General features: G+C 37.8%; 5 protein-coding genes across 5 annotated transcripts; 2 read left to right on the forward strand and 3 right to left on the reverse strand.

The window, feature by feature from the left end:
- Window positions 1-1,905: 1,905 nt before the first annotated feature.
- On the forward strand, window positions 1,906-6,968 carry LOC119998827. The gene is made up of 4 exons (XM_038846273.1): window positions 1,906-2,363; window positions 3,533-5,500; window positions 5,647-5,833; window positions 6,246-6,968. The coding sequence occupies exons 2-4, from the start codon at window positions 3,599-3,601 to the stop codon at window positions 6,851-6,853; spliced, it is 2,697 nt and encodes an 898-aa protein (XP_038702201.1). The 5' UTR covers window positions 1,906-2,363; window positions 3,533-3,598; the 3' UTR covers window positions 6,854-6,968.
- LOC119998828 (protein SODIUM POTASSIUM ROOT DEFECTIVE 1-like) lies at window positions 6,885-8,588 on the reverse strand. Its single transcript, XM_038846274.1, has 3 exons — window positions 7,812-8,588; window positions 7,486-7,561; window positions 6,885-7,391 (listed from the first exon to the last, which is right to left on the reverse strand). Exons 1-3 carry the CDS (start codon window positions 8,493-8,495, stop codon window positions 7,237-7,239), a joined length of 915 nt encoding a protein of 304 aa, XP_038702202.1. The 5' UTR covers window positions 8,496-8,588; the 3' UTR covers window positions 6,885-7,236.
- Window positions 8,589-9,032: 444 nt separating this feature from the next.
- LOC119998838 (UDP-glucuronic acid decarboxylase 1-like) lies at window positions 9,033-11,325 on the reverse strand. Its single transcript, XM_038846288.1, has 6 exons — window positions 11,216-11,325; window positions 11,025-11,104; window positions 10,300-10,383; window positions 10,098-10,172; window positions 9,689-9,781; window positions 9,033-9,467 (listed from the first exon to the last, which is right to left on the reverse strand). Exons 2-6 carry the CDS (start codon window positions 11,052-11,054, stop codon window positions 9,264-9,266), a joined length of 486 nt encoding a protein of 161 aa, XP_038702216.1. The 5' UTR covers window positions 11,055-11,104; window positions 11,216-11,325; the 3' UTR covers window positions 9,033-9,263.
- An 845-nt stretch (window positions 11,326-12,170) lies between these two features.
- Window positions 12,171-15,995, forward strand: LOC119998571 (UDP-glucuronic acid decarboxylase 1-like). Its single transcript, XM_038845919.1, has 6 exons — window positions 12,171-13,035; window positions 13,181-13,237; window positions 13,313-13,468; window positions 15,180-15,290; window positions 15,690-15,818; window positions 15,900-15,995. The coding sequence occupies exons 1-6, from the start codon at window positions 12,370-12,372 to the stop codon at window positions 15,993-15,995; spliced, it is 1,215 nt and encodes a 404-aa protein (XP_038701847.1). The 5' UTR covers window positions 12,171-12,369.
- Window positions 15,996-20,061: 4,066 nt separating this feature from the next.
- Window positions 20,062-23,525, reverse strand: LOC119999119 (probable pectate lyase 4). Its single transcript, XM_038846638.1, has 5 exons — window positions 23,050-23,525; window positions 22,016-22,367; window positions 21,723-21,933; window positions 21,506-21,574; window positions 20,062-20,685 (listed from the first exon to the last, which is right to left on the reverse strand). The coding sequence occupies exons 1-5, from the start codon at window positions 23,306-23,308 to the stop codon at window positions 20,452-20,454; spliced, it is 1,125 nt and encodes a 374-aa protein (XP_038702566.1). The 5' UTR covers window positions 23,309-23,525; the 3' UTR covers window positions 20,062-20,451.
- Between the last annotated feature and the right edge of the window lie 2,743 nt (window positions 23,526-26,268).

Here is a 26,268-nt window from a genome sequence, read left to right on the forward strand (position 1 = left end):
ATTTTAGGGGTTTGATTTTTTATTTTTGAATTTGTCATGTGGACTATACACTTGATAATAGTGCAAAAAACTAATATCAAGTGTTTATGTTATAATGGTAACACATTTTCAAGTACTCTATAATACCAACCACTTTCCCTCCCTCTTGTATCTTGTACACTTCAAATTTGAAGTGTCTCTAAGATTTTTATGTGTTTTCAAGAGGCTATTTTCACCCATTATGGAGCTCTAGCACTCCAAAACATCCATAAAGTGCACTTTCAAGCATTTGAAAAAGTGTCCATTGGAGTTGCTTAGGACATGTTTTGTTAGACGTTATTGGCACCCCACAAATTAGTATTTGCACACCATATTTTTTTAATAGTTGTGTCAATACCAAACATTCTCTTAAAATAGTCACAGCTCACTTCCCCAATATTTTTTGATCCATAAAAGTGCTAGTCCGGCCAGATCCTCAGCCGTTGAGGCTCTGGCTTCCGGTGGCATTGAGACATTCCTCTTCGAGCGCAACCCTCTGTCCCCTACGTGATACACTATACGACAAACTCCTCTCCGCACTTCCTAGGCATTGATGTAATCGTCGAGGCGGGATGGCACCAATAGCCGAGTCGCCAATACTATCAAAGCATGTAATTACAGTTGTGCCATCGCATTTCAAGAGAGGATCAAACTGCCTGTCGAGAAAATGGAGTGCAATCAAAATCTCATGGAGATGTATATCGATGATGATGTGTCACCCGATTTAGGGGTTTGAATCTGTTGGAGAAGGTGTTCTATGGTAGTAATGCGGTGAGGGAGGCTTTAGTGGAGATGTGTGGGGATGAGTATGTGTAAAGAATGACATTTGACAGCTTTTTGTACAAGAGGTTAGCTAGATGAGATAAGTTGAATGATGTGAAGATGCTGTTTGACACCATTGGGAGTCTATTGAGGTGTTCTATTGGGATCCATCAAAATCAAGGAGGGGTGGTGTTGGCACAAATAAAAAAAAAATAAAAAATTGGAATATAAATACTAATTTGTGGGGTGTCAATATCGCTTCTTTGTTACGTAGAAAAAAAAGACGATGTTTTACCATACAAATACAAAACATACATGACACTACCTCTAGCAGGTGCTGGTGGATTAATTATGGCATCAAACATGCACTTTTGATTTAATTTCCTCCAATCGTTGATCCAAAACATGCTTTACTTGCAAGCTTTCGTGTTTACTAATTACTAATGATGGGACCGTAACCTCAAGATTATCTCTCTATCAGCTCAGCTGGGCCGGGCTTTAAGGGAGAAATTCACGGACCATCATTTTTTGGGCCCACCAATATTGCCCCTCAAATTAATTTATTAAGGAAAACACAAATTGGATTTAAATTAAGGAAATTAGAAATAAACAAACAACAATCCTCTACCTAAACCCCACATATTCCAGTATTATAAAATAAAAATTGGACAGTGCTGGCTGGTTGGATCGGTAATCCATGACCCGGCATAAAGTGGGCATGGTCCTGACAATAATGTCGTTGCACAAAATATTGGATTTTATTTTTATAATTTCATTATTTGTCTTCTTTTTTTTTTTTTACATATGATATGATAATATTCGTATATGTATATGGACAATCACTTGTCGCTTTTAATAACATTGACATCATCTTCTGATCTTCTCTTCTCACTTGAGTTTAATTAATTGTAGTAGATATTGAGTTTCTAGATCTGATATTTAATTATTTATTGGAGTGGGGACTGACCGAGGGAGTGGGGCCAGGCCAGACCCACCAAAAGCTACCAGCAGGAGCTTGGCGTGGATTTCTTTAGGACGCCACGTGGAAAGTAGGGCCCACGTTCCCATCCTCCTTTATCCCCCATTCGCCCTCGTTCAGCCTCTGATTCTCTCTCTCTCTCTTTCAGTTTATAACTTTATCGGCATTTTGAAAGTTCAAAAAAACACTCTCTCTCCGTCCCTCAACGAGCTTTCCCCTCACCACTCTCTCTCTTATGCGACACCGTTTCAGCTCCGAACGCTTGCGCTCCCTCTGTCTCTGTCTGTGTGCTTCTTCTGCTCAAGATCTGGAAACGTGCTCAGGGAGTGAGTGATTGACAGAATGCGAGTCTTTCGTGTGCCTGTGTTTTTAGCTTTCGATTTGAAGGAACTGTAAAAAATCTAGGTTCTTAGACTTTTCTGAGTTTCTCGGATCCTTCCTCTTGCTTGCTCGCTGGATTTTTGCTGGGATTTTCGATCTAGATTTATCGGGTATTACGCTTTTTTTTGTTGTTGTTGTTGGTTTCCTCGGGTGAAAATGGAGGCATTTGGCATGACGATTTCATACATTTCAATCGTGGCTGCTGATCGGAGCTTCAGTGGAGGTGAGATTTCCTTTTCATTTTCTTTTCCGTATACTTTCTGTTTGGCTCCAAGAAATTCCAGCTGAGAAAATACATAAAGCACCGATTATTTGGATTCTGTTATGGTTTGCAACAAATGGCACTCGTAAATATTTGAATTTTGTTATTGAGGTTTGGAATTCGAAAATTTCGTCGGTGCCTTTTCCCTCATTTGCTGTGTCGTTAACTCGTGTGCTGTTTGGCTGTGTAATCGGTCGGCGATGGTCCTCATTTGCTTCTTTTTCTAGTGTTGTTTTTTTCTCCGTGTTGTCTCCTCCTTTTACTCCGTTTTTACCCTGTAGAGGTCAAAAACTAGCTGGTTTTTGGCTTTCCTTCATTTGCTTTTGTAAAAGTAGGTTGTTGAATACTTGAATTGCCTTGATACTTTTTCTATAGTGGAATCAGCATAATTTTGTTCTCTTCTTTATGAGCTATGGGGTTTATGATGAGATCGAAGAAACAATACAGTATCGCTTGTCTAGTTGTCTGCTAGTATTTCAAAAGACCTCTTCTCTTTTTCTTCAATTTCTGCATGGCTTTTTCTCTCCATTTTTGGTCTTTGAATATTTGGCTTGGTGGCTTCCTCAAAAGTTTTAGCCAAGTAAATTAACTTAAAGCAGCTTTGACTCGGTTTTGAACTTGAAATTTTTGTAAAAGTATTTGCAATTTGTTTTTGGTTTCTAATATTGCCATCACCTTCTACTTGAAGATTGGCTCCAAGTTTTTGACATAAATAACTTACTAAATTGATTTCCTTTCGCCTTTTATTTTGGACTTTGTTGTTCTTTGTACCAGTGATCTGAAATATAGAATTCATTATTAGAACTAAAGCGGATTGAAGACCTTTTCTGTCTTCAGGGCTCCTTGTAGTTGTTTTCTTGTAGAGGTGACTGCCCTTAAGCTCTCGTTCTTTTTAGGAGGGGAAAATAAATCCCTGACTCTTTCCTTTCGGTTAAGTCACTCCATTGATTCTAGTTCTTGCGGTGCTTGTTCAATGGACTAAGATTCCGTGCGCTGTCTTTTTCTATTCTTTGTTCATTTATGATTCAAGTATTCCCTAAATTTGCCTGCATTAGACGTACTTTCACTTATTTTTGGCATTGAGAAAGCAATATGCTGATACATGTGATCCAATGCATCGCCTGTTGCAGGCTGCGATTGAGTTTGGGTGGAGACGGTTTGCATAAGCTGTAGGAAAGAAACTATTAGCAGAAAAGATGTCAAGAGTACTCGAATCAAAAAGACGGTCACCTAGTGTTATTGCTAGATTGATGGGTCTTGATGGGCTTCCACCTCAGCAGTCTACTCATAAACAAAATAGTCCCGCTGAGACTTATCAACGAAGGACAGCTTCAGTAGAAAGAGCTCGAAGAAGTGGCAGCTGGAGGTCATTTAGGAAGACCTCAAAGGAGGAGCAGGAATTTAAAGATGTATACGAAGTTCTAGACTCATCAAACAAGGAGAGCAGTAGTCACTCATCACAGGGTGCTTCAAACTCAAAGCTCTCCGAGGCCGAAATGGAATTTGTTCGCCAGAAGTTCATGGAAGCCAAACGCCTTTCAACTGATGAAAAACTTCAGGATTCACAGGAGTTTCGTGATGCAATTGAGCTGCTTGAGTCAAACAAGGATCTCCTTCTGAAATTTCTTCAACAACCAAATTCATTGTTTGCAAAGCATCTGCATGATTTGCAAGGCTCCTCTCCTCCGTGTATGACTCCTCAATTTCTCGGTGGTCGAATATCAGCTATGAAATCATCACATGATCGGGTAAATGAAAACATTGATATGGGCTGCAAAACAGAGAGGGAAGCTACAAGAAAGAGTCGCTCTAAATATGCTCAGCATCATGATGGTTTCCTTGGTAAACCTTGCAATACACATACTGCTCCTAATAAGCTTAAATCACCGAAAGTTTGGTTAGAAGGAAAAGATGAATCTGCTAAACTTCCAACAAGGATTGTTGTTTTAAAGCCAAACCTAGGGAATATACAGAATTCTGCTAGAACTGCTGGGTCACCTCGTTCTCCTCATGCTTTTCTTCAAGATTGTAGTTCAAAAATCGAACTCATGACAATCAATAACAAAGACTCAGAATTGTGGGGGAGGAAGACCTTACCTGATGACATGGGCCTTTTGAGGCACAAGTCTAGAGAAATCTCCAGAAAGATAAGAACTAATGATTTGAGGTCCAAAAATAAAGGATATGCTGGAGACGAGAGTTCTCCTAACACGTCTGAGAATGAATCTGCATATGAATTAGGAGTGAGAACATTGATCACCAGATCCATCAACTCAAGTTCCCGGAGCAGATCTTCGTCATCCCGTTCGACCAAATCATCTATCAGCCAGGAAGCCAAGAAGAGACTATCTGAGAGGTGGAAATCGACTCATAATTCTCTAGATTTGGGATTGACTAGAAGGGGTAGCACACTGGCTGAGATGCTTGCTAGTCCTGATTGTAAAGTAATGCCAGCAAATTTGGATACCATTATCAGTGAAGAAGGTTTCAGTGGCAAATTCAATGGCAGTGATAGACTGGAAGAGGGGTTTGAACCATTGGGTATTAGCAGTAGGGACGGCTGGAAGGTTGAATATATGACTAATTTATCAAGTTCTAGATTAAGTTCCCTTCATGCTTCATCTACTTCTTTTGGAAGCCCCAAGACACATGAGGCAATAGTGCACCGTCAATCTTTCCGCAGTGACAGGCATTTGATGCCAAAGAAGCCCTTGAATCAGGAAAGAGACAAGGTAGTACGGGGTAGTTTTGATCAGAGAGAATGGTCAGCTTCTAGAAAGTCAAGATCCAATGTGAAGAAATCTCAAGTTTCTTCCTCCACATTTAAGGAGAGTAATGACACTGCTCCTTGTATTAATTTGTGTGAATATGAATCAAAAAGCCATTTCAGGGATGATGCCTCATTTGAATGTGATCATGTGGATTCTGAGAAGCCAACTAGGTTGGTTGGAGATGAAAGTTATGTTCCTAGCCATATAGCCAATGTGGAAATAGAAAATAAAACCATGGCTTTTCATCATCCCAGCCAAGAAATGCCGGCAGTTATGTTGGTAGAAGGCGTGCATTCAACTGAAAACCTAAATAGTTTAAGTTTACAGGTTTGGCTTTCAACTTCGGAATGATATTTATTTGTTTTGTACAAACTAGATAATTTAATTCTTACAAGTTCATTCTTATCAGGGCTGCAACTTATTCATATGACTTTGTCTGGGACATAAACTTGAATAAATTGTTTTTGTCTCAGGAACCATTAGATTTGCACACAGAGGAAAGCTTGGAGAACTTGCAACACTTTGTTGCAGAAATACAATCTCCGTCAAGCTCCAAGGAGCCTGATCAGCCCAGTCCAATATCAGTTCTGGAAGCCACTTTTCCGGATGATCTTTCTTCAGCCTCTGAATGCTTTGAGAGTCTCAGTGCAGACCTACATGGTAACTTGAAAATCTGATTGTGTTAATTATCCTTGTAGTTGAGCTTCCCTTGGACTTTATATTTAGACATTTAATTAATAGTCACTCCCTCGCCCCAGTGTAACACTGAGAAACTCGTTCACAGTTAGGTAGATGATAAGATAAAATACTGTCAGATGTATAGGTATGCTTCTTGTCTTCCAGTGCTTGTGGTTTCACTGTTTTAATTAATAAATGAAACCCTTTATATATACCATATGTGGCCTATGCTAGCAAATTTGGGGAATGGGTTCCATTCCTTTGAATAATTTCTTAAATATGGATTGGAATGTATTTATGTCCTGTTAACATTTCTCATGCATTTTAATTTCCCTTAAAAAAAGTTCCCTAACTTCCTCTCCTCACCAGTCCTCTTCTTTGATTCCATTGCCAGGGCTTCGCATGCAGCTTCAGCTACTTAAGCTGGAGTCGGAAGCATATGAAGAAGGGTCTGTGTTCCTTTCAAGTGATGAAGATCTGAGAGAAACCCCGCTTGGATTTTCACAACAGAAGGGAATTACTGAGAGTCGGGAATCTTCGTATGCAGTGACTGTACTAATTAACTCTGGGATTAATGATATTGATCTTGATACTTTCAGGGCAACCTGGGACTCTCCTGAGTGCCCGGTAAATCCCTCAGTATTTGAAGAACTTGAGAAGAAGTATTGTGACTGTGAAACATGGGTGAGGCATGAGAGAAGGCTGCTGTTTGACCGCATAAATTCGGCCTTACTGGTGATTTACGAGGAATTTGCAGATCCACCACACCCCCGGACCAGGCAGCGAACCAGGATTTGTGGTGAGTGGATAAAGAAGGGGATCAAAGACAATGTCTTGAGAGTGCTTACCAGCCAAGACAAGAAAGCAAGCAAAGACGCAACCGAGATGATCCTGGGGAAGGAATCCCAGTGGTTGGATTTGAGAAATGACAATGAGGTAATTGGTAAGGAAATTGAGAAGTTTATATTGGAAGATCTGGTTACGGAATTACTAGCAATGTAGGATGTATTTTAAGCTTGGAAGTTGTTAGGTGTTTGATGAAATTGTAAAACACGCTGATTAGACATGGTATATGTTGTCAAATTACCTATGAGAACATTAAGCATATGTAACAAAACAGTACAATCAGTCATATTTAACAAACTTAGCCTATATCTTACCGTCAACTTATAGTGGTAGCAAAGTGAACTCTGGTCTGGCTGGGAAGAGGGAGTAATCATCATCGTGAACTCTGATCGCGTGAGGAGAGGAAATTTCCCTTGCGTCTGAAAAATATCCTCAATTCAGCATATATGCTGTCATTTTCCCTGAGTGTTTGGTAGCCGGGCATGTCCCAATGTTCCCCGCTAGCAGTATCGCTGGCCACACGCCCTACCAAACTCAGCCTATATCTTAGCTGAGGCACATGATTGAGCGATCGAAGATGTCCAGAACTGTGCGCTCTTAACCTTGGAGACGCTTGCCAGGGCAGTGACTGGTGATATGTCACCAATAATCGTCACCTTCTTTGCTGCATAGTCTATGTTGAAAGATGTCACACCTGCTCATCACTCACATTTCACAACAACACATTAACACAAACAAACATCTTCTGCTAATTGGCTACGACCTGGGTGGTGGTCTCATGGCCTTACCTTTCATTCTAGATAGATGTTTCCTCAATTTTCCTTCGCAGCCTCTGCAGTGCAGGGACACCCTCAGCACCACCACCTATGGCAAGCAAATCTATAAATATCAAAATTTCCAGAGTAGGTTTTGTAATTTGCCGCCTGTTTGGAGGATCAAATCCACTAGGAGCTGCCCCATCAAACAGGCGGGATCCTCTGGCGATATGCCAGAAAAAAATAAACTTAAGCGTTTACGTTGTTATTATTATTATTATTTTTTTTTTTTCACAGCTTTTCTACTAGCATTGAAAATCAATCCAACCACTCTACCAAACACACAGATAAAGCAATACCTGGTCTGAAGACGTAGAAGAAGATGAGGGCTTTGAAGAGACTTGGTCATTTGCCATAGTGAGAGCTTGAGTACTATTACTAGTAATCTTACTGGGTTCAGCTTCTGCAGGAACTATAGTCAAGACAGGGTCATAATCCGATAAGCCATTAAAGAAGGGCGTCTCGCTTAAGAGATATCTGGATGAGTCACGTAGAGGAGCAGCCAAACGATGATTTTCAAGTGGGTTAGCACTACCACTAGTTGATTTATCAGAAGACTTTTTTGGCTTATTGGAGGAGGAGCTTTTCTTGCCTTTACGATCATTATTATTTGGTCTTATTGTTGAGGTCTTCTTGGGATTAATGTGTTGTTGAGAGGAGGAACAGGGTGCTGCAGGGAGGTCACCTCCTCTGGGGAGTCGTTTTTGGTCCCGAATGATGGGGTTGTGGCGGTCGATGGCACGACCGCCCAGTTGAATGGAGGAGGAGGAGGAGGAGGAGGAGGCTTCATCCATGCTCAAGCAAATGGCTGTTGAAGCTTGAGATGTGCACAACATGTCTGCTATTCCTTTCAATGGTAGTGGAACTAGTACAAGGGTTTCAAGGAATCTGGGTTTGTGAGAGACGGAAAGACGGGAGAGAGATGGAGAAAAGAAGCTCCAGAGAAGGTTGCCTGTTCTGCTTTTATTCTTGTAAGAACTCATTTGAGTTGTATAGAAAGAGAGAGGACCCAATCAGGTTTGCAATTTTTTATTTATCCCTACACTCAAATAGGGGTGGCAAATATTCGGCTTTGAGTTGGACAAGAACATTTGTTTACGAAATATTTACATATCTAGACCTTAAAGCTTTAATAGTTGGGGAGCATGACCATTTTATTCTGGTTCTGTAATTCTAATGGAACAAATGCTGCAGATAAATAAATAAAAGCCATTTGGAATTTTGATTCTTCACCACAAAGTCTCTCTTTCTCTCCTTCACAAATTTTTGTTTTTATCATGGAATCAGATGCTTAGTTATCACCACCCTACCTCCCCTCACTGAATTTTATAACCTTTGAAAGACTTGCTTTTCATCATTGGTCCCCTGCCCAAGTGTCCTTAGTAAGAACTAAGAATCACTGCTCTGCTTTGATCCTTGTATACCCATCAAAAAGCAGAAGCACCAACCGACCCAAGTATCTTCCTTGCTAAGGAAATCTCAACCTAAAACAGCAAACAAAAAGGAAAGACCGCAACCAATTGCTCTCCAACCACAAAATGTAAACTGCCAATTCAATTCAGCATTTAATTCTCTTCCTCTACTACAAAACTGTAGAAGAATTGGTGCTCTCCAAGCACAAAATGTAAACAAACAAATAACTCTTTTCTAGATGCCCTACTTAACTGGAATTTCTGATGGTGTGATAAAAATGAATCAACAACATACTTATGCTCTTCACACTATATACATGTTGGGGTTTAACGTTTCATTCACGGCCCTTTTCCTTCATCTTCATTCAAAATGCGATTGCGGAAATCACTCACCATGAGAGGCAATCCTTCTCTCAGAGAAATTTTTGGCTCCCAGTTAAGCTCCTTTGCTTTGCTAATATCAGGTTTCCTCTTATGTGGATCATCAGCAGTATTTGGCTTGAATTCTATGGTTGCACTTGAATCAATTGTTTCTTTTACCACCTGCATATTACAAGGAAAAATGATTCCTTAGAGCCCGCCTCTCTCTCTCTCTCTCTCACACACACACACACACACACACACAAACACAAACACAAACACAAACACAAACAATAACGAGTGCAAATGAATTTGGAATGCATATGCACAGCACCTTCCCGTCTCAATGGATACTCTGCCAGTCATAATAAGTAAATAAAAAAATACATTATATAAAGACATGCCTCAGCAAGTTCTAGCATGGTGAATTCTCCGGGATTACCAAGGTTGAAAGGACCCACATGCTCACTGTCCATTAGAGCCACCAGTCCTTCAACCTGTCACAGAAAGCATTCATCGATAAGCCGTCAAATCATCTAAGGAATCCAGTTGGAGCTCAACGTAATTAAACCTTGCTCCAAATTTACCCCATTGCTTAAGTTTTATCAAGACCTTTACTACTAACCATGCAACAAACTATGCCACCATCTGCCAAATGAAATTTCAGAGACTCCCAACACCCACAACAGAAATAACAAAAGCAAGAAAAAAAGCAAACATTCATCACAGGAAAAGAGTAAAAGAGTATATAGACTTCATAAAGAAGTAGCATTGCAAACAGAGAAAAATGCACAAGATAATGATCCACCATACCAGGTCAGAAACATATTGAAAGCTTCGAGTTTGTTTCCCATCACCATACACAGTTAAGGGTAGTTTGCGGATGGCCTGCACAATTCAGCAATAACAGCTGAAAATCCATCACTGATGACCTTTTGGAATGTCTCAAGCTATCCAAATGTCAGCTAACTGCTACATGCCAAAGGTAAAATAGCAATAAGACTGCATATTATACCTGAGCAACAAAATTGCTAACAACACGTCCATCATCCAAACACATGCGAGGCCCATATGTATTAAAGATGCGAGCAATCCGCACCTGAAAACATCAAACCTGATAACTCGTCACGCCAGGTAGTGGGACAGGGAACTATAAATGCAATGAAACACAAGTTCCATCCAAGTAAATGGTTAAAATTTGTGTAGACACTGGAGTCTGACCAAAAATGATACTTTAAATGGCCAAAAGACAAGGTCATAGTGTAACTGCCCTGAAACACAGGGTGCTAAAATACAATTCCTAGAGTAGTACATCAATCATTTAGTAAATTGGTAATTAAATGTGTTAAATCTCAACTGTAACTCCAAGGCCAGTTAAGGTAAACTACAAAAATGAACGACAAAAATGGAATTATACTTAACATGTCTACAGGGAAATAATTATCTGAAGTGGCAAGAAAATGGCTGTCAAGTTGAATATGGATGCATCAAGTCATCAGATCATATATAGACAATTAGACATGATAACAAGAGAACTCACATACAAAATAATTTCAATGTAGGTAGTATGGGAAGGAGACATAACATTGCAGGAGTTTTCATTTCATGTACTTTCTGAAGTTGGTCTTCATACTTACGACTAGGTACACGGATTTAAAACTTGGATATGATAATGTAAATAATAATATATGCACTTTTACATGCCTAATTATCTCAAAAGCCAATATCAACATGAGTTACCTCAACACCGTCACCTCGGTGATAATCCATGGCTAAGGTCTCTGCTGTCCGCTTTCCTTCATCATAGCAGCTCCTCTCACCTAATAATTTGGAAGTACAGAAAAATTTTAAGCATCAAACATAACGTAACTCAATCAGCTGAAGCAAATACAGAACCAACCGCCATAGAGCCATTGCAACTAGCCATTTACCTATTGGATTAACATTTCCCCAATAAGTCTCCTTCTGAGGATGCTCAAGGGGGTCACCATATACCTCACTGGTACTCGTGAGCAGAAACTTCGCACCAACCCTCTAGCAGCCGATGGTAATTATGGGTTCAGAGCTATTGCTGGCTTGTTAGGTCTCGAAGGAGGTGAATTTGCTGGTCTTCTATTAGGCGTGATTTAATTTGAAGAGCTAAGGACATTTTGGAAAGAGTATGTATCTTTGTTTGATAGATATGAGCGGGCATGATATATTCACAATGCGCTTGCATTTTTTGAGATAAATGAACCAGCACCAGTCAACTGTTGGATGAATATGCCTAATATGGGACACCTTATTGCATCAAGGTACAACATCGTCTTGCATCTCGTAAGCGATGTACAATCTTTGACTTTTTTACCATTGCGATCCATCTCACCTCCAAATGCAGAACGTAGGATCATCACTATTGGATATGTGAATGGTAGCCACTTTGTTCAAGTATTTATGAATGAGAATTATCCGATGCCCCCTATTATGATCTAGGGGTTTTCATACAAGTATGATTGTGCAACAAAATGGATGATACCATATAAGAAACAACTCCGTGATTATGAGAAGCTTATTCATTCGATAAATATATCTCAACCTATTGTAGACATAACCTCTTATTAATGTGTTTGTATTTTTTAATAATATTGTTTTGTTACGAAATAAATTAAAAATTATAACAAAATAAATTAGAAATTATAAGAATATAAATTAGAAATTATACAAATATAAAATATAAAATATAAAAGAGGTGGGGTTGGGGTTGTATAGAGAATATTTTTTTTTTTTAGGGGATATATAGAGTAAAAACATGGCTACATGTAGACTTTAACAATTAAAAAAATGGTGCAAATAACAACAACCTTGTTTTTTCGTTGGAAAAACAAAGTTCCATACATCACGTACAGTACAGTCCAATCTCCGCATGAACTGCTCACTTTGATGGCCGTTGGATAATGAGTCCCAAATCCCCTCCTATTTTTTGTCCATTTCATGCCACACTGCGTCGACGCTCTCGGTCTCGCACACCAAGAAGAAGGACAGGAGGACGATGAAGAAGACGAGTACTCATTGATCAGAAGAACCGCCAAAATTGATTCTAGCCTTGATGCATTACAGATTGCCCACAGCACAGAGAAAGCAGAGCGCCATGAAGCAGCTTCACAAGCAATCAAGCATTCGAAGGGACGAGGAGCTCCCGACCTCCCAGAAATCCCCATATTCTCCCAAGGCCTTGAAACCCAGATCCCTTCCCAGATCAATCAACTACCTCTTCAGAGAACAGCGCCTCTTATTCATTCTCGTCGGGGTTCTCATTGGCGCCACCTTCTTCATCCTCCAGCCTACTCTCTCTCGCCTCCGAACGGCCGACCCTTCTCCCACCAATCACGCCACCATCCCTAGATCCTACGAGGAACGTCACCTTGACTCCACCGTATATCAGAGGCGATCTTTCTCGGCCGCTGCCAAGGTAGTTGGACGCGTACCGGTGGCGATCGGGAGCCGAAGGCTGCGGATTGTTGTCACTGGTGGTGCTGGATTTGTTGGGAGCCATCTCGTGGATAAGCTTATCGATCGTGGTGACGAGGTTATTGTCATTGACAATTTCTTCACTGGGAGGAAGGACAATTTGGTTCACCAATTTTCTAATCCAAGATTTGAGCTCATCCGCCATGATGTGGTGGAGCCAATTCTCTTGGAGGTGGATCAGATCTATCACTTGGCTTTCCCAGCTTCTCCGGTCCATTACAAGTACAACCCCGTCAAGACAATCATATCCTTATCATACATACATTTATTTTTAAGTCATTACATGTTTTTTGTGATCTTGATTGAAATTGGCATTTAGTTCTAGCTCACAGTTCAATATGGTATTCTGGCATTGCATTGCTTCTGAGATCCTTGACTTGTGATTTTACAAGACAAATGTGATGGGTACTCTTAATATGTTGGGTCTTTCACGACGTATCTTCTCAGTATTAGGGGAAATTGGTTGACATAACTTGATGATGGAACTTGTCATCCTCGTTTTGATATAGTTGATGAAGCAGTGCCAATTGATGAACAACTATGACGATGAGATACATATGAAGTCTTCAAAGAAGCTTCCATATACTCAAATGCAGAGGAATCTCTACGAGTCGATTTATCATTCTTTCTCAATGAGGGTCGACCACGTGTATTTTGTATCACTTTTGGTTCCAAAAGTGAGGTAGTGGACAGTTTATTATCTCTCGTAGCTTCCTCAATAGTCCAATTTTACCAGATCGTGGCTTCATTTGAAACTGTTTCACAATTTGCTCCACCTCAACCGTACAGTTGAGATCATCCAATCATCATTGGTTTTTAATTTCATTCATTTCAATCGAAATGGGCAATTACATTTCTTAGACCCTGTAAGTTTTGTCGAGTTATTCAAAGATCTATAATTTTCACCACGCTCGCATGTCATTAACAATTTGTGACGCTTTCCAGGACCTCCAATTTCCGACCGTAAGATGATAACAATGAACCCAAGATTTCGTCTAGTATGACGTGTCCATTGGATCAATTCTTCTCGAGATTGGAATATTTGCACATATTATAAAATAATTAGAATTTTGCAATATAGTATTTCAAACTATACCATTTAAATATAAACATACCATATCTGTTGTAAATTCATCAGTAAAATCTTACCCAACTTGCTTGAACGTTGATCCAACTTGCTCAGATGATTACAAATCTACAAAAAAAATTCACCTCATAAAAATTCAAACTAAAATAATTACAAACATACAAAAGAATTCACATCATAAAAATTATAATTCATACTAAAATGATTATAAACCTACAAAAAAAATGCACAGCATACAAATTCAAACTAAAATAATTACAAACATACAAAAGAATTCATATCATAAAAATTCAAACTAAAATAATTACAAACATTCAAAAAAATTCACATCATAAAAATTATATTTCATACTAAAATGATTACAAACCTACAAAAAAATTCACATCATAAAAATTCAAATTAAAATAATTATAAACATACAAAAAATTCACATCATAACACAAAGTATTAAAATAAAAATTCTAATATTATATTTCAATAGTATTATTTTTAATAATATTGTATTTTAATAATATTGTTTTTTCAATCAAATAAATTTAAAATTATAAAAATATAAAAGAGGTGGGATCAATTGTGGGACCGGGGGTGCATAGAGAAAAAAAAATAAAAAAAAATGAAGGGGATGCATAGAGTAAAAACATGAGTGTATTTAGATGAACCCTTTTAACTTTTAGCACCCCTAATCTAGTCAAATCCATAAAAGTGTAATGATGGTTCTTTTCTTTTAAAAATGTTACTTTGATAATAATGTCAACACTAAAAACAAAGTGATTAATTGTTCTCTTTTTTTAAAAACAAAAAATGTTACTTACAAATGATGACACAAGTTCGGTTTTCCTCGAGAAATGATGGGGACAAGACAAATATATGTGTTCACGTGATTAACTCCGCATGTGTTACTAACATAACTATTTGTTCGTCTATCTATGTTCACGCGATAATTTTGTTTCGTTTTTGTTCGGTAAAATTTCTTTTACGATTCTGAAAAAGGTGAATATTCTGTGCACTCAAATGTTTGTTGAAATGTATACCTGTATTATTTGTGTGTCAATAATACATATACAATATATTATAAGAACAACATATGTAAACTTTCTATATATGTTCCGTCTATTTTTTCTTTGCTTATATTCACCTTCTCTCATATGAGGTTGAGAAAACATGGATCATCCAAAGATTCTGGGCTAAAGATTTAAGATTGTCAAGTGATTCTAGTGATAAGGTAAATATATGAGTTTTTAATTTTTTGAAAATTATTTTCATTAATTGCATAGATTAAAGTGAATTTATATTGTTGGCAGGATGATATTTGGGTCAATAAAATAAAACAAGAAGAAGAACCTGATCTTGTGGATGAAAGTGAAGAAAATAATATTGAAGTTGATGTCACAGAAGAATTTTTTACCGATATGGTACGTTAAATAACTAAATAAATATATAATATTTATTGATAATTTCTAACAAAATTATTATATTCTCAGGTATTCAATTCATGATTGAATGGTAAGGGTGCTATGTGGAACACATAACCATTCCGCAGCATTGTATATGAAGGGTCATTCATTCGCCCATAGGCTTTCTGCTATTGAAAATGATATAGTGGTAAATATGTCAAAGAATTTGATGAAGTCACGAAACATCTTGTACATGTTAAAGAACAGAGATCTGAACAACGTGTCCACCATTAAAACCATATACAATACATGACAGAAGTTTCGGACTGCAGAGAAAGCAGGTAGATCATAAATGCAACAACTTATGTCATTCCTTCACCAGTACGGGTTGTTTTCTTTCATTGAAGCAATGCTCAGACTGGTGTGCTTGAAGATTTATTCTTCACACATCCAGGCTCGTTAGAATTGTTACGCGCATTCCCGCAAGTGTTACTGATGGATGCGACGTACAAAACTAACAGGTTCAGGATGTTTCTATTTGAGATTGTAGGAGTGACTTCAACGAAGATGACATTTTGTATAGCATTTGTATTTTTGCAATCAGAAAAAATTGAAAATTATACTTAGGCACTGAATTGTTTACGGTCAATGATAAATGAATGCACTACTCCAAGAGTTATTATCACCAATGGAGATTTGGCGTTGATGAGGTCGTGTGCCTAAGTATTCCCTGAGGCAATGAAACTACTATGTAGATGGCACATAGACAGAGTTGTTATAGCCAACTGCAAAAAATCATTTCAAGACAAGCAATCCTGGGATGTATTCTACTCCATGTGAGCACACATTACTGGAATCAGAAACTGAGAGGGCGTATCTATACAATTTATCCACTCTTGAGGTAATTTTACAAAACTACTCCACAGTTGTGAATTATATTAAAGATGTATGGTTGACGCCATACAAGGAGCTATTCGTATCCACCTGGACAGATACCCATATGCATTTCAGAAATTAGACAACTAATAAAGTTGAGAGTCAGCATTTTAAATTAAAATGATATTTGGGCACATCACAGTCAGATTTGGAGTCGAGATTATCATTCATTCATCAGCTTCTCCAATCTCAGTTCACAGCAATAAAAGCTAGTTTGGAGAAGAGCATAAATATGGTCCAACATCGATTCAATACTGAGCAATTCTGAGAGTTACGGAGTTTTGTTTCAGTTAAAGCACTAAATCTGATTTGGGATGAATTTGAGCGGTCTAAAGTTGTCGGAGAAGACATCTACTCTTGTGCCAGATGTAAAGTTCGTACAAGTAATGGACTGTCATGTGCCCACGAGCTTGCAATATATATGAATGAAGGTCATCCCATACCACTATCATGCATTGATAAATTTTGGAAGAAACTTGACTTATTACCATGTGTTTCTCCTGAAGTGGATTACCTCGATTGTCGTGTCAAGCTACAGATGTTCACATAACAATTTAAGCATCAGTCAAGGCTTGATAAAGTCAGTGTGCTTAGGAAGTTAAGGGAAATAATAAATCCATCGTTAACTGCACTTCTTGAATCAGTTGTTAAGACAAATACTCGTGGACGCCACTTCTCAAAGAAGAAAGTGGACATATCTACTCATGCTAATCATACTGCATTTGAGTTCATTCAGGGACATTTGAATCATTCACATGAATCAGGTAGATACAGTTGTTCATCAGTACGCCCATCCTCAAATAAGAAAGTAGACAGATCTACTAGTAGTAAGGGGTCCGCGTTCGATTACTTTGAGCACGATTTTCTTCATTCTCAGGAACCAGGTAGACATAGTTGTTCATCTCTCTACAATACTCCACCACTCCCTCCACAAAAGAGTTTAAGATCGAGTTTGGTTGACCATGGACATGTATATCTTAGTCAGTTCTCACCTAAATTGCATCCTTAAATTATGTTCGTAAAAGATGTAAGAGATGATGGAAATTATGGATTTCGGGTTGTTGTTGGGTTGCTTGATCTTGACAAGGATGCATGGATCAATGTCCGGCAAAACTTGATTGATGACTTAAGGACATTTTGGGCAGAGTATATCAATCTATTCGGTGGTTATGATCGGGCATGTTCCATTTACACTTCACTAAACTTTTGGGAATCAGTAGACCAGCACCACTTCAGAACTGGATGACAATGCCAGACATGGGTCACTTGATTATTTAAAGGTACAATGTTGTATTACATCTTATTAGTTCTGAACGGTGCTTGATATTTCTGCCACTGCGATCAATGCCTCCACCACCACATGAACATGTTAATATCACTATCGGGTTCGTTGATAATAATCACTTTGTCCATGTTGCCTTGACAGAGGGTTATCTGATGCCTCCCATTATGATTCAATGGTTTAGATACATGTACGATAGTGCAGCTGCATGGGTTACACCATATACCGAACAACTTGCAGTATACAATCAATGTAGTAGTTCTATATTTCCTTCTAAAGCCATTGTGTTATAATTTACGTAATTTGTATAAGGAATGGAAAAATAAAGATGTAGCATGCGTAAATGTGCCTTCAATAAATAAAATATAAATCGTTGTCTCCTCTCATACTTTAAGCTGTCAAATTAATAGAATAAAATTGTTAGATAAATAAAATTTTTTATGTAACCAATTTGAACGTCAGATGTGGCCATCAACGATGGAAGTGTCATTCACCATTTTTTGTCTATTTGTTACCACGTGATAGAACCATCATTGTCATATCATTCATTATTTTGTGTCATCCAAATTTTTTAAAAAACAAGAACTTTAGCCATAAGCTTGACGTCACTCTCTTTATGCCTCAAAACCTACCACACAAAACAAAAATCAGGGCACCTTTGTGACATTTAAATCTGATAAGGGGGTGAAATAAGCAAAAACTGGGGTGTAAATAGGAGCGCCAAAAAACAAACTATCTTGAACAAAATTTTAAAACGTTTTAACTCTTAAAATATATGTTAGATTTTAAAAAAAATTTACATATTCTTAATCAATGCACAAAGCTCTTTCTAATGAGATCCATTATATATGAATTTTATCAGGTGGATCTTAATTCCATTGCTCTTTTCAAAGGAATTTCAAAAACAATGGATTTAGAACTAAAACAATGAATTTTATACTGTGCTTGAAAAAATAATGGAATATATATTAAAACAATAAATTTTAGACGATGAATTCTATGATAAAATAGTGAAATAAAGTTATTTCATTGGACAATAAAGCTCTTGGGCTTTCATGGATTACCAAATTGATGGGCTACTTGTCATTTTCATTTCACGAGTTATTGTCACAAATAATTCCATTTTTATTTTCCAGGAAAATATTAATCAATTGCTTTGGTTTATCAAGAAATCAGAGAAAAAGAAAATATGATAATGCGTCATAGCGTAAAATTACTTAGGTTACGTGTGTAGCTGTGACTCAAAAAGTGATTAGCCCCTTCCCTCCCAAGCAACGGTCCGTCCTACTCCTACTCAGTCATTCACTCTCTATCTCCATAAACCCCTTCAACAATCAACAAACAGAGCGAATTAACTCTAAGCTCTTCCAAGATCAACAAAATGGACTGGGACTGGGACTGGGACTGGGAGGCGGTAGACTTAAGAAGCAAGAACTGGTTGGAGGCTGTGAAGATATCAGTATCTTTTTAACTATATCGTTTTGTCTCTCTTAAGAAGCAGATACTTACATAATTTGGAGCCAACTTTTTCACCATTAATTTGGAAGATATGGGAGCCAACGCAATGACCCACTTGTTATTTCACTTAAATCAATTCTTATATAAGGGTTTAAAATAAACACCATTGATTTGAAACAGACCCAAAGCAGTGAAGCCCACATGTCATCTCACTCAACTACACCTTAAAAAATGGTATATATATTAACCGAGAGGAGTTCTCTCATGATATCCTAAATTGAGTTCCTAACTTTTAGGATTCATTTTTAAGGTCCAAAATATTTTTCAAAAATTTGAAACAATATATTTGTGTTGTTGATCGATTTTACGAACCCAACGATATATTTTTTATTCGAAACAAAAATCAAAATGCAACCTGAAATGTATATGAAATGTCTTTTATTTTATATCTAACAATCTAGGATTATCATGCACTTTTCATGTTGAAGCAAGTAATGGATACAACTTATGCTTGTGAAAATGGAAGTGTCTTTTTACAGATGGGATAGCTTATAACTTTTTGCTTATCATCTTCTTTCACAAGGTTTGGTTTCCCTACACATTGGACAACATAACATATACTGTAGCCACTACAACTATTTTTTAAAATCATTGTTTTGATTACATTGGACAACATAACATATATTGTAGCCACTACAACTATTTTTTAAAATCATTGTTTTTATTCGATTTTACGAATCCAATATGTTTTTGAGTAGCTGGGGCTGCTGCAAGCTCCACTCCACCAGACACACTACAAACAAATTGATTACAAACAAATTTTTTTTAAAGCCTTTTGATCGGGTTTACGAGTCCAACGATATAACCATGAAAAAAAAAAACACTACTAATATATCATTGAGTAACTGGGGCCTGCTGCCAGTTCCACTCCACGAGTCCCACTACAAATTTTTTAAAGTGAAGAATGTGTTTTGATCAAGTTTACACAGTAAAATAGCAGATCAAATAACAACTGCTGCAAATTATAGCGAAGAAAGCAAGTTTCGAATCGTAAACCACTATGAAAGGAAACATGTTCCAACATTTAACACAGCATAAATCCCAAGGAAAATATGTTTTCAAATTAGATATGCATCCATTTATCTATTCACAAGCACCTTCTTCAACAAACTGAATCAAGATTTCATAAAGATACCTGTTGTAACATATTCATATATGCACACATTAGATACCCCGTCACAAAAGCCGGCTTTACAGTGGAATCAATCTCGGTCATTTTTTAAAACCAGTTGGACCATTCCTAACATCACTCAATATTATGTCAATGAAAGCAACAATTCCAAGGACAAAATTGGGTGTAGGAAACCAACTTCTATTATGTGACAGGCTGACAGCGCGTCTAGCAAGTTCAGGACCCGATGGATTTCATGAATAGAAACCCAATAATATTTAGAGATCAACTTACAAAAGTAAAGGTACGGAAATATAATTAGCATAAAGGTATTACGCAGTTGGTGTATGGTCATTTGGCCTTACTAAAGTTTGCCATCCTGTACAACACTGAAGCACATGCCGGAGAGCATCTGTTGGAGCTTCCACCGTCCATGTAGAGTAGTGCTCACTAGGATGAAACATGCTATGTTCACTCTCGGTCATTAATCCTGCTTGAGTTCCAGATGCAAACAAGTCTCCTTCAGATCTTATGTAGCCATTCCCTTCCGCCTCCTTGTCAGCTGCCTATAAAGGACCATCACAACAACGAACTAATTAGTTCCAGAGCACAAACCCATTCGTAGCCAATTTGAGACATCAAAGAAAATTTCAACTTAAAATAACAATGACCCATAGGAAATCAAAGTTTCTAAGAGCGTACTTCTAACTAGTTGAACAGTTAACAAGAACCATCACTTTTGGCAGTCACCAAATGAATTTCATGAAAATTGCAGTATGTGAAACATTTGACTACTTGATTTTTAAAAATTGCAGAGGCAGGGGAGCCAAATGAATTGGATACCAATGATTTATGTGGGAGAAGGTGGTTGAGTGCAAGTAGTATGTGACATCATAACATAACCACAGAATTTTCATAAAACAAAAAATCAAAAACCACGGCCAGACAATAGCTGATACATCAAATAATCAGGGTAAAAATTTGCGGAACCACCTATGTAGATTCTTCAAACTCTCAAAGAAACGAAGAAAAGGTTGGCTTTACATCCATACCTAATTCAATCAAGTTGCTCTACATCCATTTATTAATTCCAGTTGCTTAACATCCACTTCCAAGTTCATTCAGCCAACATAACTGAAAGGTCATACTGATTTCTATTTTATCTTAAATGAATCTTTAAAGTCCACTAGCACTTTTTCATTAACTAGGATTAGGGCAGGCTAGAATAAGAGTAGCTAAGTTCTAAAAATTTTAGGTACTTTTTTCAAATAAAATCTATCTTCCCAGCTTGTAATCAGTAGACCACGTGAAAATTCAAACCACAATTTTCCAGATGATCATTAAATTTGCAGGAATTACGTTGGCCGAAAAGGGAAAAAAATATACCTTTTCTCTGAGGTACTTGAATGCTACCTTCTTCTGTCCAGCTTCATATATATTGCACTGGGAGTATATCTAATATCAAAAAAGGAAAACAGTACGATAGCAAATGTATTAACTTATCAAAAGCAAATAAATTAACGCAGTGTAAGTAAATTGCAGAAAATTCAATGCTTTCAGTGTGAAGGAAATTCAATCTGTAAAATACAGCACGATAAATCACCTGAGCTTCTACACTGGCACAAACGGCATAAATGCCCCAGTTCCTGGTGTAATTGTTGTAAAGATGAACTTTCCCAAATCTAACACGAGGATGCCTTTGTCGTGTGCCATCAAAAAAACAATGGTGAATGGTCACCCTGATGCACCTGTCGCTAGTGTGAGATGGGTCTGCTCCAATAAGTATCGTCTTGTCATGCTGAGAGAAGTGACACCTACAGATCACAATTGGGGGAATGAGAAAAAATATCCAAACAAAAATTTTAATCGTTCATGTACGTGTGATACTCATATCACCTAGAGATGGTAATATCTGTGCTCTCTCGGGTGATATCTATAAGCCCATCGTCATAATCACGGAGGCTGCAGCGGTCTATCCATATGTGCTTTGATTTGGGTTTTATTTGAATGCCATCCACATCAGGCCCTCTACCACCTTCAAACTCCAGATTGCATATAATTACATGTTCGCATTCTTTTAGCCTCAAACCTTTCCCTGTGAGTTTTATTCTCTGTCCCCGGCCATCAATGGTTTTATAAGACGAGACACTCAAGTAAGAATGGAGATGAATGATACCCGACACTTCAAAGACAATCCAGAGCGGTTCTTTTTTGCGACATCCTTCCCTTAGTGATCCTGGCCCATCATCTACAATCACATGGTAAAAGAAAATTTTGAGTTTATAGCACTAGCCAATGTGCATAAGAGCATGCATGATTGCCCAAACACAAAATCCAGCATGGTTGATATGGAACTCAAACAGAAAAGTTAATCCATGCCACAAATGTTGAGGGATTTAACAAACAAATGGTAAATAAATCAAAAATAAACTTTGACAAACCATACCTCCCACAAGAATCATTAAAACATGCTTATGAAATTCAGCTTAAGCTGATAAATGACGACAAATACTGCAGCGACACAACCTTTAGCCGTAGATAAGTACAGTCGTTAATCAGAAACTACATAAAGTTCAGTGCCCGCATCCTTCATAATGACTTGTGCCCATCTTTTTTCTTTTGAATCCCTCCACTTGTTAAACTGTTTTTTTTCTTGTACTTATTTTTTCCCACATTTCTTCACCAGTGGAGGACTGAATATCAAAAGTATAACGCAGAGGAAGTGTTGGTAAAGCCACTAGACTTGATCTCCCAGAAAGCCAAATAATTTAAATCATTTACCCCAATTTGAAGAAAGAAAAAAAAAAGAATACAACTTTAACCGAGTAGCAAGAAATTGAACCCTAATCCCCTATTCCACTGGGCTGGGAATTGAGAGAGACGACGTAAATATATTTTACCTAGACAGAGCGAGAAAAATGGATGAATACCTGCTAAGGTGGTGACATGGTAGAGGGGACCGTGGAGGCCACCGACAGCAAAGCGACCAAAGCCCTCAGCTTGGGCGGCGAGGGCTCGCAAGCTGGAGTCAACGTGAGAGTAAGGTAAGGAGGGCACCATCTGGGTGGAGCTTGGGCGTTGTACGGAGTCACCAGACGGTCCATATTTAAAAGGCGGAGCAGACGTTTCGGAGGGGTAAGGGCCGTTCCGGCCGTTACGATTCTTCCGGTGAGCGTGTGCGTTCCCCATAATCTTTTAATAGCAATTGATTGTGATTTTTATTGTTGCAACTTCCAATTCCATGTCTGAAACTGACCTCAAAGGGTCGCCATGTTTAGTCGGGAGGTAACCGACATTTACCTTATCTTTTTCTTTGCTTTGCTACCTTATCTTTTTCTTCGCTTCGCTTTGCTCTAGATTGGTTGTAAAGATCGCTTGAATTGGATCCGAGGACCTGTGCATGCTCTTTTTTTTTTGGTTTTTTTTTTTGAAAAATAACCCTCATTAATAAATAATTTTTAAATCTAACCATTCTTTTCAAAACACTTAAATATAATCCTTTTACTAGAGGAAAAAACATTCATATCATTTCACATCTTTTCATGTATTACCTCTATCTTGAAACCCTAAAAATGGTTTTCCCTCCCAAAAGCACTCTTCTCCCTCTACGAAACCACTCTCTCTCCTCTTCAAACCCAGTAAAACCGTCCATCTATACCTCTTTCATTCAAAATTTGTCACAGATCTAGTGAAATCCATATGCCAAAGCTCAAATCTTCAAGGTTGAAGTATCGGGACGTCTAAGCTCCGTAAGCTGCCATAGCGACGTTGTCGAAGGCGCAAACAAGCCTAAAGTCGGCAACGCGAGCTCCGTATTCGTTTCTGTAGAACATATAAGTGCTCACCGTCGTCGCTAAGTGTCCAACCCTTCACCTCCTACTTCACCGAGTCTGCATTTTACCGTACAACATTTTGTGCTCAAAAATCTTATCATTTAAGTCGAGAAGGAAGATAGCACTAAACTAAGGTTAGTGTAGTGCATTTTATGAGTTACTATACCAGTACAAATATTTCGTTGATAAATGTCTTTTCGTTGATGTGAGACAAATTTTTCGTTAGTTACTTCGTTTGTTTTCGTTTAACTCAGACAATTTTTTTGTTGATAAAACATTTATAGGGTTGATAATATCACGATTTCAATGAAGGGGGTTTCTCACCCAACAACTTTAACCATGGCTAGATGCATAGCGCAAAAGATGGTTCGACCAGTCAAAAAATATAAGGTTGAAGACATAATGAATAGGATGGTTAGACCAGTCGTAAATGGCATAAAGTTTACACTTACACTTCACCATTCTGGGATTCTTCAATTCTTTCCAGGAATATCAACTCGTGTGAAGTACGTTGGAGGATTCATAGACGAATTTAATTGTGACCCTTCTTCGATGTCCATGTTTGACATTGAATTGTATCTTGAGGGTTTAGGGTATGAAACATATGATGAGTGCTACTACCAAGTACCAGGTACAAAGATCTAGAACATGGACTTCGGATATTGAAGAACAACTGCGATATAAGAGATATGATTGCAGCGGTTAATGGATACGAATGTATCAACGTCTTTGTTTCCCACAAATATTCAAGTGATGATGAGCCCAAGGCATATATGGCAGAGGATGTCATATAAACTGTTCAAAAGGCAGCAAATCTCGACGAATAATAGCAACTTTATGGTTATCATATTAGTTCGTTGCTGGGTTTGTAGTTTCGGTATTAGGTTCTGTTAGTGTAATAAAAACACCAGTAAATATATTTCGTTGCTAAACTTGTGTATTTTCGTTGCTAAACGTGTGTACTCTCGTTGATAAATGTCTGTATTGTTGTTGATATCAGACAGCTTTTTTAGTTGATAACTGTTTTACTTTTCTTAAATCATACCAAGTGCAGGTATGTCGTTGATAACTGTTTTACTTTTCGTTGCTAAACATGTATAATTTGTGCATGTTTCGTTGACAAATTGCATGTTTTTGGTTTTTAATTTTTCACATGCAAGTTTTGGTTGATAACCTTGTTGCTTTTCATTGAATTTTTTGGTTGAATACTCACTTATTTTGTGATTCAGAAATGGAAGAGGTTAACATATTGGTTCGTTATTATGGGTCTTGGGAAAAGGTTGGTCTCAGTTATGCATATAAAGGTGGCAAGAGGAAGGGCATGATCATTCCAAATGACATTTCCTACAACCAATTATTGGATATGGTGTACGAATCGACCAATATCGATTGTCGGACACATAACATCCAATTGAAGTATATTTTCAATGTCCATGGTCCAACTGAACTTTTTGAGATTGAAGGTGACAGGGATGTTCATTTTTTTGTACAATGCAACAGCGACAAGAACATACCTGGGACATCTCTATGCATTTCAAACACTGATAGAGAGGTATATGATGATGATACTGAGGTAAATTTTGAGTTAAATGATGATCGATATGATATTACAGATACAGAATTGTTTGATGAACCCGACATAATTGGATTCAGCTAGAACATTGATGATCGTAACGAATCTTAGATAAATATATCAGAAGTTAACGCCAATGATCATACAACTGCCCAGGAAAATTTTTCTTCTGAGGGTAATGCTGGATTTGCCGGTTCTAATTCAATTGGTGCGTCACAAAGCTGTGGTAATATGATCTCACCTGTTGTACATGATGATTCATATGTTGTTTTGAAAATCGGAGAAATATTTCCAGACAAAAAGAGCTTGTTTAAAAAGCTATGCATGCATGCGCTTCATTTGCACTTCGAATTCAAAGTGACAAAATCGACAAAAACTCTTTTTGTTGTTCGATGCAAAGTAAGTGAATGCAAGTGGTGGCTTCGAGCAACAAGAGTTGAGGACACTTGTTTTTTCGTGATAAAGGTATATCGTGACGAACATTTGTCTTCTTCTTGTTTTGAATTTCATGAAGCTCGACAAGCAACAGGTTGGGTTGTGGGGGAATGCATTAAGTCTAAATATGAGGGGGTTAGTTGCATTTATAGACCAAATGGCATTGTCAAGGATTTTGAGAGAGTGCATGGAGTTTCAATCACTTATGGGAAAGCTTGGAGGGCTAGAGAAAGTGCCCTACATTCATTGCATGGTACGCCAGAACAATCTTTTGTTGAACTTCCCTCTTTTTTTGCACAATTGGAATC

This window comes from Tripterygium wilfordii, chromosome 5 (genome assembly GCF_013401445.1).
Source record: "Tripterygium wilfordii isolate XIE 37 chromosome 5, ASM1340144v1, whole genome shotgun sequence".
In the NCBI taxonomy this organism is placed as follows: domain Eukaryota; kingdom Viridiplantae; phylum Streptophyta; class Magnoliopsida; order Celastrales; family Celastraceae; genus Tripterygium; species Tripterygium wilfordii.